This window comes from Narcine bancroftii, chromosome 7 (genome assembly GCF_036971445.1).
Source record: "Narcine bancroftii isolate sNarBan1 chromosome 7, sNarBan1.hap1, whole genome shotgun sequence".
In the NCBI taxonomy this organism is placed as follows: domain Eukaryota; kingdom Metazoa; phylum Chordata; class Chondrichthyes; order Torpediniformes; family Narcinidae; genus Narcine; species Narcine bancroftii.
In genome coordinates this window covers 155892152-155907609 of record NC_091475.1, presented here as the reverse complement: position 1 = coordinate 155907609, position 15458 = coordinate 155892152, and the positions used below count along the sequence as shown (strand labels likewise).

At 44.6% G+C, this 15458-nt stretch overlaps 1 protein-coding gene across 4 annotated transcripts in view; it reads left to right on the top strand.

Moving 5' to 3' along the window:
- The window catches only part of ccdc83 (coiled-coil domain containing 83), a 68618-nt gene that overhangs the window by 26713 nt on the left and 26447 nt on the right, over positions 1-15458 (top strand). For all 4 annotated transcript variants that reach the window (XM_069890955.1, XM_069890957.1, XM_069890954.1 and 1 more), the window contains exons 6-7: positions 4361-4452; positions 12251-12319. In XM_069890955.1, coding sequence (XP_069747056.1) covers positions 4361-4452; positions 12251-12319 — 161 coding nt within the window. The remainder of the gene's footprint in view (positions 1-4360; positions 4453-12250; positions 12320-15458) is intronic.

Below are 15458 nucleotides of genomic sequence, written 5' to 3'. Positions count from 1 at the left end.
CTCCTATGGAATTTTGGTATGGTTGCCAATTTTTCAAGAAAGTGCTGTACTTCTTCCTCAAGTTGTAAGTAATTTTCTCCAGGGGGAGCGCAGCTTTGCATTTCTGCGTTCCAGTGTGATATGCTCAGGTAGGAGTCTGACTTCTAGGTAACCACTATGCATTTCCTGTCCACTGCCAGTGTGATCATTAGAAATTGGATTTAAAATTTGGACAGGTTCTTTGCAAGTCTTGTGTCCATTACATTTCCCAACAGGAATAGCTCTGGGTCCTGTGGGAATTCTTTACCTGTGATTTTTTTTTTTTTTCTTTTTCCAGGGTTTGTCTCAGTTCCATCCTGAAGAATCTCACCTTGGTACATGTCCAAGTTGCATGCACAAAGGTTCTTGTCACAATGCCACATCTGAAGCATTGGTCTGATAATTCTGATTTGGATCTATTCAATTTTTTTCAGTGTCAGGTATAGCTAGTGTAGGAAGTTGTATTGTACCAGCTTGTACCGCACATTAATAATTACAGTCATGCTGGTCCAACACAGGTTGGATCAGCACCGCTCATCAATCATTATTCCTAAATCTGACTCCCACCTCTGCCTTAATTTGTGAAGGCCTGGTTTTGGTCATTCTGCTTGGAGCAATAAATCCATTGCCGAGATGAACTTCAATGTGTTTCTCCTTCGAATCACTGCATGCTATGTCACTGCATGCTGCTAGGGCCATAGATGGACCTAATTAGTCCTGTAGAAAAGGTATTTTCTGAAGATAGCAGTGGAACACCTTATTTGATAAATCATACTTATTCTTAAGTTATTCAAATGACATTAGCCACCCCATTCGTAAAAGTCCTCTACACACATGATGCCAGGTGACCAGGATCTTGTTACCCACTGTCAATGGTATTAATCTATTTGGAGTTGGAAATTATTTGTTTTAGGATAGGGCTGCCTGTTTTCCCAGATAACGATTTAGCATCCCATTTATAAATAAAGTCTTCTGCCACCTTCTCACCTACCACTTGCAGGTAAATTTATGCCCAGGATGGTACACCTTCCTCCTTGATGAGTGAGGCAGTGTATCTCAACTGGGCTGCCCAATAATATTTCTTGAAGTCTGGCATTCATAGTCTGCCCAGACTGTAATCCCAGGTCAATTTTTCCATAGAGACTCTGGCTACCTTTTCATTTCCATAGAAATGTCCTTATTCGTGAAAGCAAATTTTGGAAGAATCCCTGGGGCAATGCCACACGCAGTGCTGGAAGAGGTACTGAAGTCTCAGCAACACATACATTTTAACACCATGGACCCTGCCCACTAACATTATGGGCAGGGACATCCACCTATTTAGGTCCTTCTCAATTCTCCCAAGCAAGGCAGGTATAATTTAGCTTATATAAATTATTCAAGTTATTGTTTATTCTGACTCCAAGATATTTGATCCCATTTTGTGGCAACTTTAAATGACTATTTTCTTGATATTGACTATAATCCCCCTTAGTAAACGGCATGATTTTGCTCTTTCCGCAATTGACCTTATACCCAGAGATCTCCCCATAGTCCTCCAGAGTAGACCGCAGCTTGGACGAGTTTGTTGGGTCTGTCAGATATATCAGTACATTATTGGCAAATAAATTTCTTTTGTATTCTTCCTAGCATATTCTAAAACCCTTGATGTTCTGGATCCTAGCAAATGGCTTCTGCTAGTGGCTCCATGGCTAGTATGAAAGCTGGAGATAGCAGGCACCTTTGTCTATTTGACCTAGTTAGTGGAAAAGCTGGAGAAATTTGTCTATTGGTCACACCTTTAGCCTTGGGTGCATAGTATCCAATTTAAAATCCTACTCCAATCTGTCAAATGCCTTTTCTGCATCCAGGGCCACAGCTAAACCCCTCTCATTTCTGGTTTGTGTCAGATGCATTATACTCAACAGCCTCCCAATGTTATCAGCTGCCTGTCTTTTTTGTACAAAGCCCGCTTGGTCTTTATTTATTAGCTTTGGCAAATGTTTCGTCGATCTATTTGCCAGGACTTTGGCAAGTATCTTATCTTTATTAAGTAGTGAAATGGGATTAGCAGATCTTTGTCTTTTTTAAGGATCATCATAATGATTGCTGTTGAAAAAGATTCTGGGAAGGTCTTGAATCCATAAATTCCTTAAAACTCAGGTGGAAATCCATCCTCACCTGGAGACTTGTTGGACTGCAGCAAATTCAATGCTTTTCCTATCCCTTCTTCAGTGAAGGGAAGATCTAGCCCTTCCTGTTCTTCTAGGTCTAAATTTGGTAACTCTAATTTGGACAGAAACTCGCTGGCTTTATCAGACTCCCCTGTCAATTCTGATTTATATAAACCCTCATAGAATTCCCTGAAGGTCACATTAATCTCTTTTGGCTTATCAGAGATCCTGCCATTTCCAGTTTGTATTGCATTGATCGTCCTTGAGACTTGTTTTGTCCTCCATTGCCAAGAGAAGACTTTGTGGGCTCTCTCTCCCAATTCATAATATTTTTGTTTTGACAGCATTATGGCCTTTACAATACTATACATTGAAGCATATTGTATTTCAATGTTTCATTTATTAGAGCCCTGTAATGGTCCTATGAACCCAATTTTTGGAAGTCCTTTTCTAGTCGAGTAATTTCCTGTTCTAATTTGTCCACCAACCTCATATATTCCTTTCTTACTGTTTTGGTGTATCCAATTATTTGACCTCTCAAATATGCTTTGAGGGTATCCCATAAAAGATTTCTTTCTGGAGTAGATGTACAGTTGGTCTCGCAGAACATAACTATCAGCACTCTTATATAACTATAAAACTCTGGCTTCTTTAACATCAACGTATTAAGATGTCATCTGTATACTGTATTCTGGCATTTCTATTGTTAGTATCAGGAGTGAGTGGTCTGAGAGAAGTCTTACTGCGTACTCAGCCTCCATGATCCTATCCTCGACATGGGCTGAAGCCAGGAAAAAAATCTATTCTAGAGTAGAAATCATGTTGTTTTGAGTAGAAGGAATAGTCCCTCTCCCTTGGATGTTTCTGCCTCCATACAACCATATAACCATATAACTGTTTACAGAGCGGAAACAGGCTATGTCAGCCCTTCGAGTCTGCACTGGTTCACTAGAACAACTCCACTAGCTCAACCCTCCCGCTCTCCACCCATAACCCTCCAACCCCCTCATCTCCATGTACACATCCAACCTTCTCTTAAATGACGGCAACTATCAAATTCAGCTCCTTCACACAGTCAATGGTAGTCCTTGCTACCTTTGGTTTAGTTATTTTCTCTGTTGACTTATCTAAGACAGGATCCATTTCTGTGTGTTTTTGTAGCTTTTGTGTTTCACCCTCATTCCTGTTAAACCATGAAATAAATTAAGTTGATTTCTTCCATACTTCTCTCCCACAGATAACATAAAAAATAATTAGCATTTCAATCCTTGCTTTACCCCCAATTTAATGTTCTGTGGCCCCCAGGAGGGGATGCATGTCCTCTGTTGAGAATGACTGACTAGAAATGTTCTTGCCTGGCACCACCAAGTCCTAAATATGTCAGATTAACAGTTATTTTGTATTTACAAAGATGTAGACCAGTGGTTTTCATACTGCCCCCCTAAACTCGATTTCACCTTAAGCAATCCCTATGCCATCAGTCCTCTGTGATTGGTCAGGGATTGCTTAAGATGGTATGTGAGTGAAGTCTGCTGTAGACCCAATTGTTAACCAAATGCATTTTGCTTGAGAAAATTTGTCATTGGCTCATTTCCTTTGGTCTTGTGAAACCGTGTCAATAAATGAGACAATTATGTCTGATTAAAACAGTGGTTTTCAAACTTTTTCTTTCCACTCACAGACCACCTTAAGCAATCCCTTACTAACTAACACAGAACACTTATGGCATGGGGGCTCCATTTTCCTTCCACCATTCAAAACATACTGGGGGTGTAGGTTAATTGGGTGTAAATTGGGCAGAATGGACTCATGGTCTTAAATGGTCTGTGAGTGTGCTGTATGTCTAAATTTAATTTAAAATTTAAGTTTTCATTTTGTCATTTTATTCTTGAAGATTTATCTTTAGATAATATGCAGTATCATAAGTAGGAGTTATCCCAAGCAATCCAAACAGCATATTATTTTTCATGTGTTGGAGTGATAAATGGGGGATGTTAATTGACATCTATGATTCATCAATAGTAGAAAAGCTAATTGCAGTACTTGTTACCCAAATTGACATTTTGCCAATTTAGTTCATAAAGAGATTGAATATGGATTCTGTTTGAGCTGTCTGATTTAACACTGTGATTCTAATGTCATGAAGGCAGCGATTATTTTTCATTTTTATTTTTTATCTGCTTTAAAAGATCACTTTCATCGAGCTTTGGAAAAGGTAAAAGAAGAAACTGATAAATTATCAATAGAGCAAATGGATGAAAAAAAAGCAATTGCTACACAGGTGAATGAAATGTTTTATTTATAATTTTTTTATTTCACCTCTGAAAATCGCAATTATCATGCAACAGAAGTTTGATTTCTAAAATTTAATAGTAATATTGAATATGTGCAGAACACTCAAAATCCAAATTGCTGCCGTGATGTTATCTGATCTTGAACTGGAATATTAATTATGCCTGTCACCTGGATATTGGAAATAATCCAAATATCTCTGAAAGAATGTCATCATTCAGAAGTGCTTTGAACTCAATTTTTAATCATAATGTTATATAGTCAGGAATCTGGCATTAATATTATAAATTACTTTTGCTTTGTGGCATATAACAAGTTTACAAACATAAAAATTGCTTGAAATCATGTGAAAATGAGAATTAAATCTTCAACTCCTTTAATAAAATCGGTAAGTGATCCTAACTGTAATGAAAGTCTAACAAAACTTCTATGCCCTAACTTTGTCCTGTTACTAATATCCTTTCTGCTAAGAATACTCTTTTCATACTGATTTAGCAACTTTACTTTTTTAACATGTATTTTAACATAAAGATCAAGTGTGAGAATGAGATTAAAACTTAAGACATTTCCATCATAATTGGTCTTAAATAGGACCATTAAAGGCTCTGGTCCTACTGTTAGTTTGTTGGGCTCCTTTTTTCCCCAACCCAGGCATGCAACAAAAGTATAAAACCCACATTAAGATTCCTACATTGAAGGCCCAGTGTCTGTAGAAGGACCCCATTAAGTATCAAATTTTCACCAGGCCAGGCAGCCTCTCACTCCAAGAAAGTTCTTTTTTTAAAAAAAATAGTTTGAAGTCCTTCCTGTAAAACCAAAAAGTACACAAGCTCCCCCTTCCTCTGCCCCATCACGCAGCACAGTCCGCATAGCAGTTAGCGCAAAGCCTTTACAGCACCAGTGATCAGAACAGGGGTTCGAATCCCACGTTGTCTGTAAGGAGTTTGTACGTTCTCCCCATTGAAGACTCTCAAACTTCTACAGGTGTACCGTGAAAAGCATTCTGGCTGGTTCTATCACTATCTTGTATGAAGGTGCCAAATTTCAGGACAAGAAAAAGCTCCAGAGGATTGTTAACTTGGCCTGTGACATGTTAGGCACCAGCCTTCTCTCTATTGAGGACAACTATATGAGGTGGTGTTATTAAAAAAAGCAGCCAGTAGCATAGATAAAAGCTCTCACACAACTAGAGGGAGAACAAACGCTTTTATTAGCTTTCAACAACAGATAAAGTTCACAACTAGGCTTCAGAAGGGTTCTGGGTTTAGGTGGGATATCAGGGTTATATATGGGTAAACGGGGGGTGGAGCTGGGAGGTAGGGCCAGTTATCAATACAGCACTCTCCCAGTGAATCCCAGTTCACTGCATTCACCCCCTTCCTGCAGAATTAAGGGTCTGTGGATGAAGAGAACATGGGATCAGAAGGTGGCAGAAGACAGAAAAAAAAAATACAATACATACACTATTTATAAATTTAGGTAGTCTGGGGGTCTGGAATCCAGGTGCAGCACCTTAACACCTAAGGGCTTGGGCATCTTGGGTCTCCTGGTCCCCCTGTGATGGAGGAGTAGAGGGCTGGGACTCTGGCTTGATGATGGAGGGGGGTTCACTCTCCTCCTGAACTGGATACCCTGAGGCCCTTAGTGGGGGTGGAGAGAAAGAGCTTGGTAGCTCGTGGGGCACCATAGGCAACTCTCTTCTGATGGGTGCCAAGTCTCTGAGGGAGACGGTGTCCGCCCTACCATCCGGGTACTCCACGTATGCGTACATGGGATTGGCATGAAGCAGTTTCACATCCTTCTTCTTAAGAAGGATCGGACCAGGACTAGTGAACCAGGCTGGGAGTGTAGTCCCCAAGGCTGACCTTCTGTCGAAAGTGAACAGTAGCTTGTGAGGAGTAGCATTGGTCGCAGTACAGAGTAGCAACCAAATGGAGTGGAGCACGATGGGGAGGACATCCAGCCAGCATGAGTCTGGAAGGCCTTTTTGCTTCAGGGCAAGTTTGATAGCCTTCCAGATCATGGCGTTCTCTTTTTCAACCTGCCTGTACCCCCTGGAGTTGTAGCTGGTAGTCCTGCTGGACGCGATGCCCCTCACCAACAGGTACTGGCGTCGCTTATCACTCAAGAAGGCTGAGCTCCAGTTGCTATGAATAAACTGGGATACCCGAACATGGTGAAAATGGAGTCTCGGGCCTTCATAACTGACGAGGCGGATGTGTCTGAGCATGGGATGACGAACGGGAAGTGGGAATACTTGTCAATGACAGAGAGGAAGAAAGTGTTCCTGTTCGTGGATGGGAGAGGTCCCTTAAAATCAATGCTGAGCTGTTCGAAGGGCCTGTATGACTTGATCACGTGCACTTTTGCAGGGCGATAAAAGTGTGGCTTGCACTCAATGCAGATCTAGCATGACCTGATCATCTCCCTGACTTCTTCTACCAAGTAAGGCAAATTGTGGGATTTGACAAAATGAGCCATGTGGGTCACCCCTGGTGCAGATATGTATGATCCACAGCTGGCCGGTGTGTGCAGAGTCACAGCATCCCCTGGACAAGGCATCTGGAGGGTCATTAATGGCTCCTGGCCGATACGCAATGTCATAATTGTAGTTGGAGAGTTCGATCCTCAACCTAGCAATTTTGTCATTCTTGATTTTTTTTTTCCTCTCTTGACATTGCTGAACACGAATGTGACAGAGAGCCACTCCGTGAGGAGTGTCAATCCTCTCCCAGCCAGGTTGTGCCTCCAGTGCCTTACAGCTTCTACAATGGCCTGAGCCTCCTTTTCCACTAATGCAGAGCTCATGGCCTTGTAACGTTCGTGAAAAGGTGACAGTCCTGCCTGCCTGATTGAGGGTAGCGACCATGGCTACGTCCGAAGCATCACTTTCCACTTGGAAAAGTACATTCTCGTCCACCATGTGCATGGTGGTTTTCATAATGTGACTTTGGAGGTAATTGAAAGCTGTCTGGGCTTCAGCCATGACGGGGAAAGTAGTGGCCTTTAAGAGTAGCATATTGAGGGAGGGATCCACTGGGCATAATATAAGTAAAACCCCAGGCATCTCCTCAAAGCTTTGGTGGTCCCAGGGAGGGGGAGCTCTAACAGGGGGGTGCATCCTATTGGGATCGTGGCCAATGGTGCCATTCTGCACCACATAGCCAAGGATAACCAATCATGTAGTCCTGAATACACAGTTGTTGGAATTATGTGAGATTCAGGACTCTCACCACATGGAGAAAGTTCTGGAGATTGGCGTCATGTCCTTCCGTGGTGTGGCCACAGATTATGATATTATCGATGTAGGGGAAGGTAGCCTTCAACCCATTCTGTCCATCTGCCACTGGAAGATAGACACCCTGTTGGTAATGCCAAAAGGGACCCACCGGAACTGATAGAGTTGACTGTTAGCCTCAAATTCCATGTACGGATGGCCCTCGGAATGGATTGGCAGCTGGTGACAGGCAGCTTTCAGGTCGAATAGACCCGATGCTGTGCGATATCATTCACCTTATCCAATATGCAAGGGAGGGGGTGTGTCCAGGAGTGTATCGGTTAATAGTTTGGCTATAGTCAATTACTAGCCTGGACTTGTTTTCCCTCTTTACAACCACCACGCACTCTCCATGGGCTGATGCTGGGCTCGATGATCCCCTCCTCCAGCAGGCGCTGGGTCTCTGTCTTTATGGAGTCCCTGACTGCCGCGCTGTACCTCCCACTCTTGGTGGCGAAGGACTTACAGTCGACAGACTGGTTTGGGAATAGAGGGGGAGGGTCGATGTTCAGCGTGGAGAGACTGCAAGTGAGTCCTGATTTTCAGGGTCCTCCATTCTGAACTGTTACCAGGGGGGAGGGGACCAGAAAACTCCAAGGCCACAATTTTAAGGTGACACAGGAAATCCAGACCCAACAGTACCAGAGCACACAATTCATCCAAAATATACACACGAAATTTACAAAATTGATCAGATGATCACGGGCGAGTTCGGAGCAGATGGCTCGGATCCAGGAGTGGTGCAGGCCATGGACTTTCCCGGACCTCCCTTTGCGCAGCAGACCCTCGCCCAATGTCCCTTCTTTCCATAGCTGGAGCACGCCGAGTCTTTAGCAGGGCAGTGGGCTCAGGGGTGCTGACCTCTTCCTCAGAAAAAGCACTCCCTGGCATGGGAAGTGGCAGCTGATAGAGCAGGGCATCCGTTGCGGGAGCACTTGGTCCTTGGAGGTGCTCACCTGAAAGCACAAGTTCGCTGGCTTCGAGATCGTTGTTTTTGAGTCTGGCCTGTTCCAGTAATTTGGCCAGCTTGACATGACTAGTGAGGTTCTTCTTTCCCAAATTGAGTAGTTGCTGCCTCATGTATGTTGAGCAGACTCCTGCGACCAGAATGTTCTGGATCTGCTCGTCTTCCTGGACGTGACCCGAAGCCACTTCATACCTGCACTTCTTAGCAAGCATCCACAGTTTTAGCAGGTAGTTGTCGATTGACTCTCCAGGCCGTTGGCGATGTAGAGCAAGCCAGTGCCTCACTAGGACCTTGTTCAGGGACTTCATGTAGAGAGCCTTCAGTGCCTCGATGGTGGCTTCGTACATCTGGCGGTCTCTGATGACTGCGTATCCCTTCGTTCCTACCTTGGAGATGAGTGCCGACCTCCAGAGTTTGTCTGTGTGGAAGACATTCCTGGTCGCGTTCAGGTAGGCCTGGAAACAGTCTAGCCAATATGCGAATTCCTCAGCCGTGTTGGGGGACTGGCGGTCTATTAGCAGCATACTGGGCTTGAGTAACACCTCCATCCTTGATTTAAAAGCTATTAAAATTGTAGCATAGATAAAAGCTCTCACTCAACTGGAGGGAGAACAATCACTTTTATTAGCTTTCAACAATGGGGAGGGTTTCTGGGTTTAGGTGGGAAACTAGGGTTAAATATGGTTAAATGGGGGTGGAGCTGGGAGGCGGGGCCAGTCATCAATACAGCTCTCTCTATCCTCTATCCTCAAAGACCCCCACCACCCAGGCCATGCCCTCGTCATTCTGCTACCATCGGGAGAAAGGTACAGGAGCTTGAAGATGAGGACTCAGCGGCACAAGACAGTTTCTTCCCTGCTGCCATCAGATTTCGGAATAATGAACCAAAGACACTGCCTTACTTTTCGTGTAGTTTTTTTTAAATAGTTATTGTTTTAAGATGGTTTATACTGTAATATGAATGTTTACATTATGATGCTGCTGCAAAACACTGAATTTTGTGACTTGTTCATGACAAATTCTGTCTCTTGTCAGTTTTCCCTTAGGGTTCCAGTTTTCTCCTACTGTTTGAAACCTACAGGGGTGTAGGTTAATTGGGTGGCAAGGACTCATGAGCTAAAATACTCTGCTGTATGTCTAAACTTTTGTTTTAAAAAAGCGTGCTGTGCTCGAGGCTTGCTCTGCCCCCCCAGACGTGTGGTGGGCTCGAGGCTTGCTCTGCCCCCCCAGACGTGTGGTGGGCTCGAGGCTTGCTCTGCCCCCCCAGACGTGTGGTGGGCTCGAGGCTTGCTCTGCCCCCCCCAGACGTGTGGTGGGCTCGAGGCTTGCTCTGCCCCCCCCAGACGTGTGGTGGGCTCGAGGCTTGCTCTTCCCCCTCAGACGTGTGGTGGGCTCGAGGCTTGCTCTGCCCCACCAGACGTGTGGTGGGCTCGAGGCTTGCTCTGCCCCACCAGACGTGTGGTGGGCTCGAGGCTTGCTCTGCCCCACCAGACGTGTGGTGGGCTCGAGGCTTGCTCTGCCCCACCAGACGTGTGGTGGGCTCGAGGCTTGCTCTGCCCCACCAGACGTGTGGTGGGCTCGAGGCTTGCTCTGCCCCACCAGACGTGTGGTGGGCTCGAGGCTTGCTCTGCCCCACCAGACGTGTGGTGGGCTCGAGGCTTGCTCTGCCCCACCAGACGTGTGGTGGGCTCGAGGCTTGCTCTGCCCCCCCAGACGTGTGGTGGGCTCGAGGCTTGCTCTGCCCCCCCAGACGTGTGGTGGGCTCGAGGCTTGCTCTGCCCCACCAGACGTGTGGTGGGCTCGAGGCTTGCTCTGCCCCACCAGACGTGTGGTGGGCTCGAGGCTTGCTCTGCCCCCCCAGACGTGTGGTGGGCTCGAGGCTTGCTCTGCCCCACCAGACGTGTGGTGGGCTCGAGGCTTGCTCTGCCCCCCCAGACGTGTGGTGGGCTCGAGGCTTGCTCTGCCCCACCAGACGTGTGGTGGGCTCGAGGCTTGCTCTGCCCCACCAGACGTGTGGTGGGCTCGAGGCTTGCTCTGCCCCACCAGACGTGTGGTGGGCTCGAGGCTTGCTCTGCCCCACCAGACGTGTGGTGGGCTCGAGGCTTGCTCTGCCCCACCAGACGTGTGGTGGGCTCGAGGCTTGCTCTGCCCCACCAGACGTGTGGTGGGCTCGAGGCTTGCTCTGCCCCACCAGACGTGTGGTGGGCTCGAGGCTTGCTCTGCCCCACCAGACGTGTGGTGGGCTCGAGGCTTGCTCTGCCCCACCAGACGTGTGGTGGGCTCGAGGCTTGCTCTGCCCCACCAGACGTGTGGTGGGCTCGAGGCTTGCTCTGCCCCACCAGACGTGTGGTGGGCTCGAGGCTTGCTCTGCCCCACCAGACGTGTGGTGGGCTCGAGGCTTGCTCTGCCCCACCAGACGTGTGGTGGGCTCGAGGCTTGCTCTGCCCCACCAGACGTGTGGTGGGCTCGAGGCTTGCTCTGCCCCACCAGACGTGTGGTGGGCTCGAGGCTTGCTCTGCCCCACCAGACGTGTGGTGGGCTCGAGGCTTGCTCTGCCCCACCAGACGTGTGGTGGGCTCGAGGCTTGCTCTGCCCCACCAGACGTGTGGTGGGCTCGAGGCTTGCTCTGCCCCACCAGACGTGTGGTGGGCTCGAGGCTTGCTCTGCCCCACCAGACGTGTGGTGGGCTCGAGGCTTGCTCTGCCCCACCAGACGTGTGGTGGGCTCGAGGCTTGCTCTGCCCCCCCAGACGTGTGGTGGGCTCGAGGCTTGCTCTGCCCCCCCAGACGTGTGGTGGGCTTAGGGGTCCACCTTGTTCTCCTAATTCCTTTTGAATTTTCCTGCTATGATCCAATACAAACCACCCCTGTTGTTTTCACGGCCCTTTTACACTGCCCTTAAAAAATGGGATTTACCCACCTTTTAACCGTTTCATTTACCTGTATGAGTGCAACAAATGCAGGATGGGGAGGGTCAATTTCATCCCAGTAATGCTCGGCAAGGTAAATAGTATCAAAGGCTTATCCACTTTCCCAGGTCCATGTCAGTGATGCATTGATCATGTTTAATGCTTGTGACCTTCCAGCAATACATTCATGCTTGAAACTGCATCAAGGAGATTGCAACAGTCAGTATACATTTAGAAACTGAACTATATTTGCATTTGAAATGTGCCATCAATGTGCATGGCTAGCATACACATCTCAAAATTGCTCACTATAATTGTGTACTGAAAGCTGTCATTGCCTGGCACAGGCGTTATACATCACACGGGACTTCGACACTGTAATGCTGCAGATACCGTGTCCTTCCGATCTGGGATACAGGATTGCTATGTGAAAGCTCGTTCTGACCTGGCTTTTCTTGGTACAGTGTGAACGACCTGATCCAACTTTAAACATGAATCATTCACATGCCAATTTAATAGGATCTCTTATTGATGCAGTCTTGTTTTTCCAGTGGCTATTTGTTCAAAACAGTTGTGATATATCCATCCATACTATTTATATGATATTTTTAAATAATCTTTTCTCCCCACCATAGAAAGCTACAAGTTATATGGGAAGGCACAGTCGACAAGAAGTAAAAGAAAATGACTGGCTAAAGAAAGAGGTAAAGCAACGCAACTGGAAATTTCCTAATGCATATCGTCTGCTTCAGTTTGAATTTTCCCTCAGCACAAGCAGAAAGGGCATTGAATGCAAACTCATTTTTTGTGTTTCAATCACTTTCTCTATATTCATGTTTATTTTGTGTCTGATGGGAACAGTGTCAGTCAACTGATCATCTTGTCCCATTTGATTTATTAAATACTTTTGCAGGTGCATCAGTTTATTTGAATATATAATTAGGGTAGAATTGCAACAAGCACCAGGACAGAGAGCTGTGGTTAAAGCTAATGATCTCAGTCCTTTCTGTATCTTAGTCCTAGTTGTGACAGTAATTCCTCAAGATGGTGCCTTGCACCAACCTATTTTCAATTGTTTTATAAATTAGGTGGTCAGATTTATGACATACACAAATGATTTCACAAAACCAAGCTTAATTTGCTATTATTATTGCTGAATACAATTATTGAAAACTTTAAATTTTTTTCTGACTTTTCTAAATAACTGGATATTTATTGTGTTTAGATCCACGCTGCAAAAATATCTTGGATGAGAAATAATTTGGATAATAGCCAATCTGCCATGTTGACATCATTTTTAATGAATAAAAACTGTTCTAGTAAATTGACTGAAAGCTGTGTTGATGGAACTAGATATTCTTGTGTAATGGCATATTATCCTACAATTACAGAGATTCAATCTTGCAGAGAAAATCAATTCGGCAGCAGAATTGTTGTAAGAGGAGATGAAGGGTAGAATTAAGAAACAAGACAAATTATTATTTGGGGCTGTTTATGCCCTCAAATTGTCAACAGGAATTGGAAGAACAGATGTGTGAGGGGAAATTGCAGATAGCTTTAAGAATAATAGATTTGTATTACTGAGAAATTTAGCATCCAGAGGTTGACTGGAGCACCCACAGTACAAAGGGCTTAGACAGGATGGAATTTGAGTGAGTCCAAGAGAGCTTCCTCAATCAATACATAACTAGAGAGGGGAAGGCTGGAAAGTGGAATATTTTTAAAGGTGAGATAGCAAGAGTTCAGGAATGGCATTTTTCTGTTGTGATAAAAGGCAAGGCTGGTTGATGAGGGATATTGAGTTTCTGATCAGGAAAAAAAAGAGGCATACATCAGATTTATGTGGTCCCGATTAAATGAATAAAGAATGTTGGCATATGCTTAAGATGGAAATCAGAAGGGAAAAAAAGAAGCCATGAGATGGAGCTGGCAGGTAGAATGAAGGAAAATTTCAAGAGATTCCATTGGTATGTTAAGAGTAAAAGGGTGACTGGGGAGAGAATTAGTCCCATGAAAATCAACAGGGCTGTCTTTATGTGGAGCCATAGGAGATAGGTGATACTTGCAGTGGATCATGGAAAGTCAAAGAATTGTGGAATGAGTGGCAACATCTTGGAACATATTGAAATCATGGAGGAGATATTATTTAAAAAGGACGGCAAGGACAAACCAGGCAACTGCAGCTAATGAATTTGACATCAGTGGTGGGTAAATTGCTGGAGGGGAGGGACAGTATCTACCAGCATTTGGATTGTGAGGGATTGGTTGAAGGAATCAGCATGAATACATGCATGACAGATTGTGTCTCATGAGTCTTTTGGAGTGTTTTGAGGCAGTGAATTTATGAACTTTTGCAAGGTCCTTTAACAGAAAGTTAATCTGGAAGGTTAAATCATACGGGATCCAAGGTGAACTGCCCTATTAGATTCAAAACTGGCTTAGTGGAAGAGGAGAGTAAAGGAAGGATTTTTTTTTCTGATTGGAGGTCTGTAACCAGACCTGATGAGCTGCAGGGGTCTGTATTGGGTCCACTGTTGTTTGTTATCCAGATAGTTAATATAGATGACAATGTTAACATGGTTAGTAAATTTGTGGATGATACACATTTTGGTGTAGTGGACAGTGAAGAAGGCTATCCAAGTTTACAAGAAGATCTAAATCAGTCATCCTAGGTATAGCAAACAGAATTTAACTCTTGACAAGTCAGGCGTTACAATTTGGTAAGTCAAACCAGGGCAGAACTTGTACAATGAATGGCAGGTCCCTGGAGAGTTTGGTAGAACTGAAAGACCTAGAGGCACAGGTGCATTGATTGTTCTTTGAAAGCGGCAAATTGGGTCGACAAAGTGAAGGTGTTTGGCATGCAGATCTTCATTGGACAGGGTACATAGTTCAAAAGTTGGGACCACATGATTCATCGGCACAAGATGTTGGTGAGACCACACAAAGTACTGTGTGCATTTCTGATTGTCCAACTACAGGAAAGCTATCAATAAACTGCAAGGGCTGAAGAGCAAAATCACCAGAATTTTGCTGGGACTGGATGCTTTAAGTTATCGGGAGAAGCTGGATAGACTGAAGCATGAAGCAGGCTGAAAGATGATCTTGTGGAGGCTTATAAAATCATGTAGTGCATAAACAAAGCCCCCCTATATCCCCTTGAAGATGGTGATGGCTGTTGCTTGAACAGCTGCAGTCTTTCTTGTGAAAATACTACGGTGTACAACTTGGAGGGAAACCTGCAGGTTTATGAGATTCTGTGTGTATAGTTTGTGGCAGCTCTTTCAATTTACACACCAGTCCATGGCCATCTATTACTTTGTAAGGTCAGTTGAGGTGAGAATGAACTGCTTTGCCATAGCTGAATTTGGGGCTTGGGTTGATGGATTATTCTTTCTGCTTGAACATAATAGTAATAGCACAACTCTGCTGAGCCATTTCAAAAGGAATCAGAGATAACCATTTGGATCTGAGGTTATAAAATGTAAGGAGTGGCTTTTATTAAATCAGAAAAGATTTTGCACAATTTAATGGTGTATAGTCATCATTAGGAATTAATGGAATTTAAACTCTATAGCTACCGTCAGGAACTTGAACATTTAACGATCATGAGTCTGAGCATATTTTAACCTCTACATGAGATTCCCAATAATTGTCAAGTAGTAATTTTTTTTGAATGATCTTTGATTTTCTATTGCTTTGTTTATCTGTCCTTCTCACCTCCTTCCTGCTTTCACATGGTCATAGACAAAAAGTCTGCATTATCCATCAAGAAAACACAGATGATAGAATTTATTTTCAAAATTTGCCTTGAGATTTAGCTTTACTGATTTTTCTTCAAGT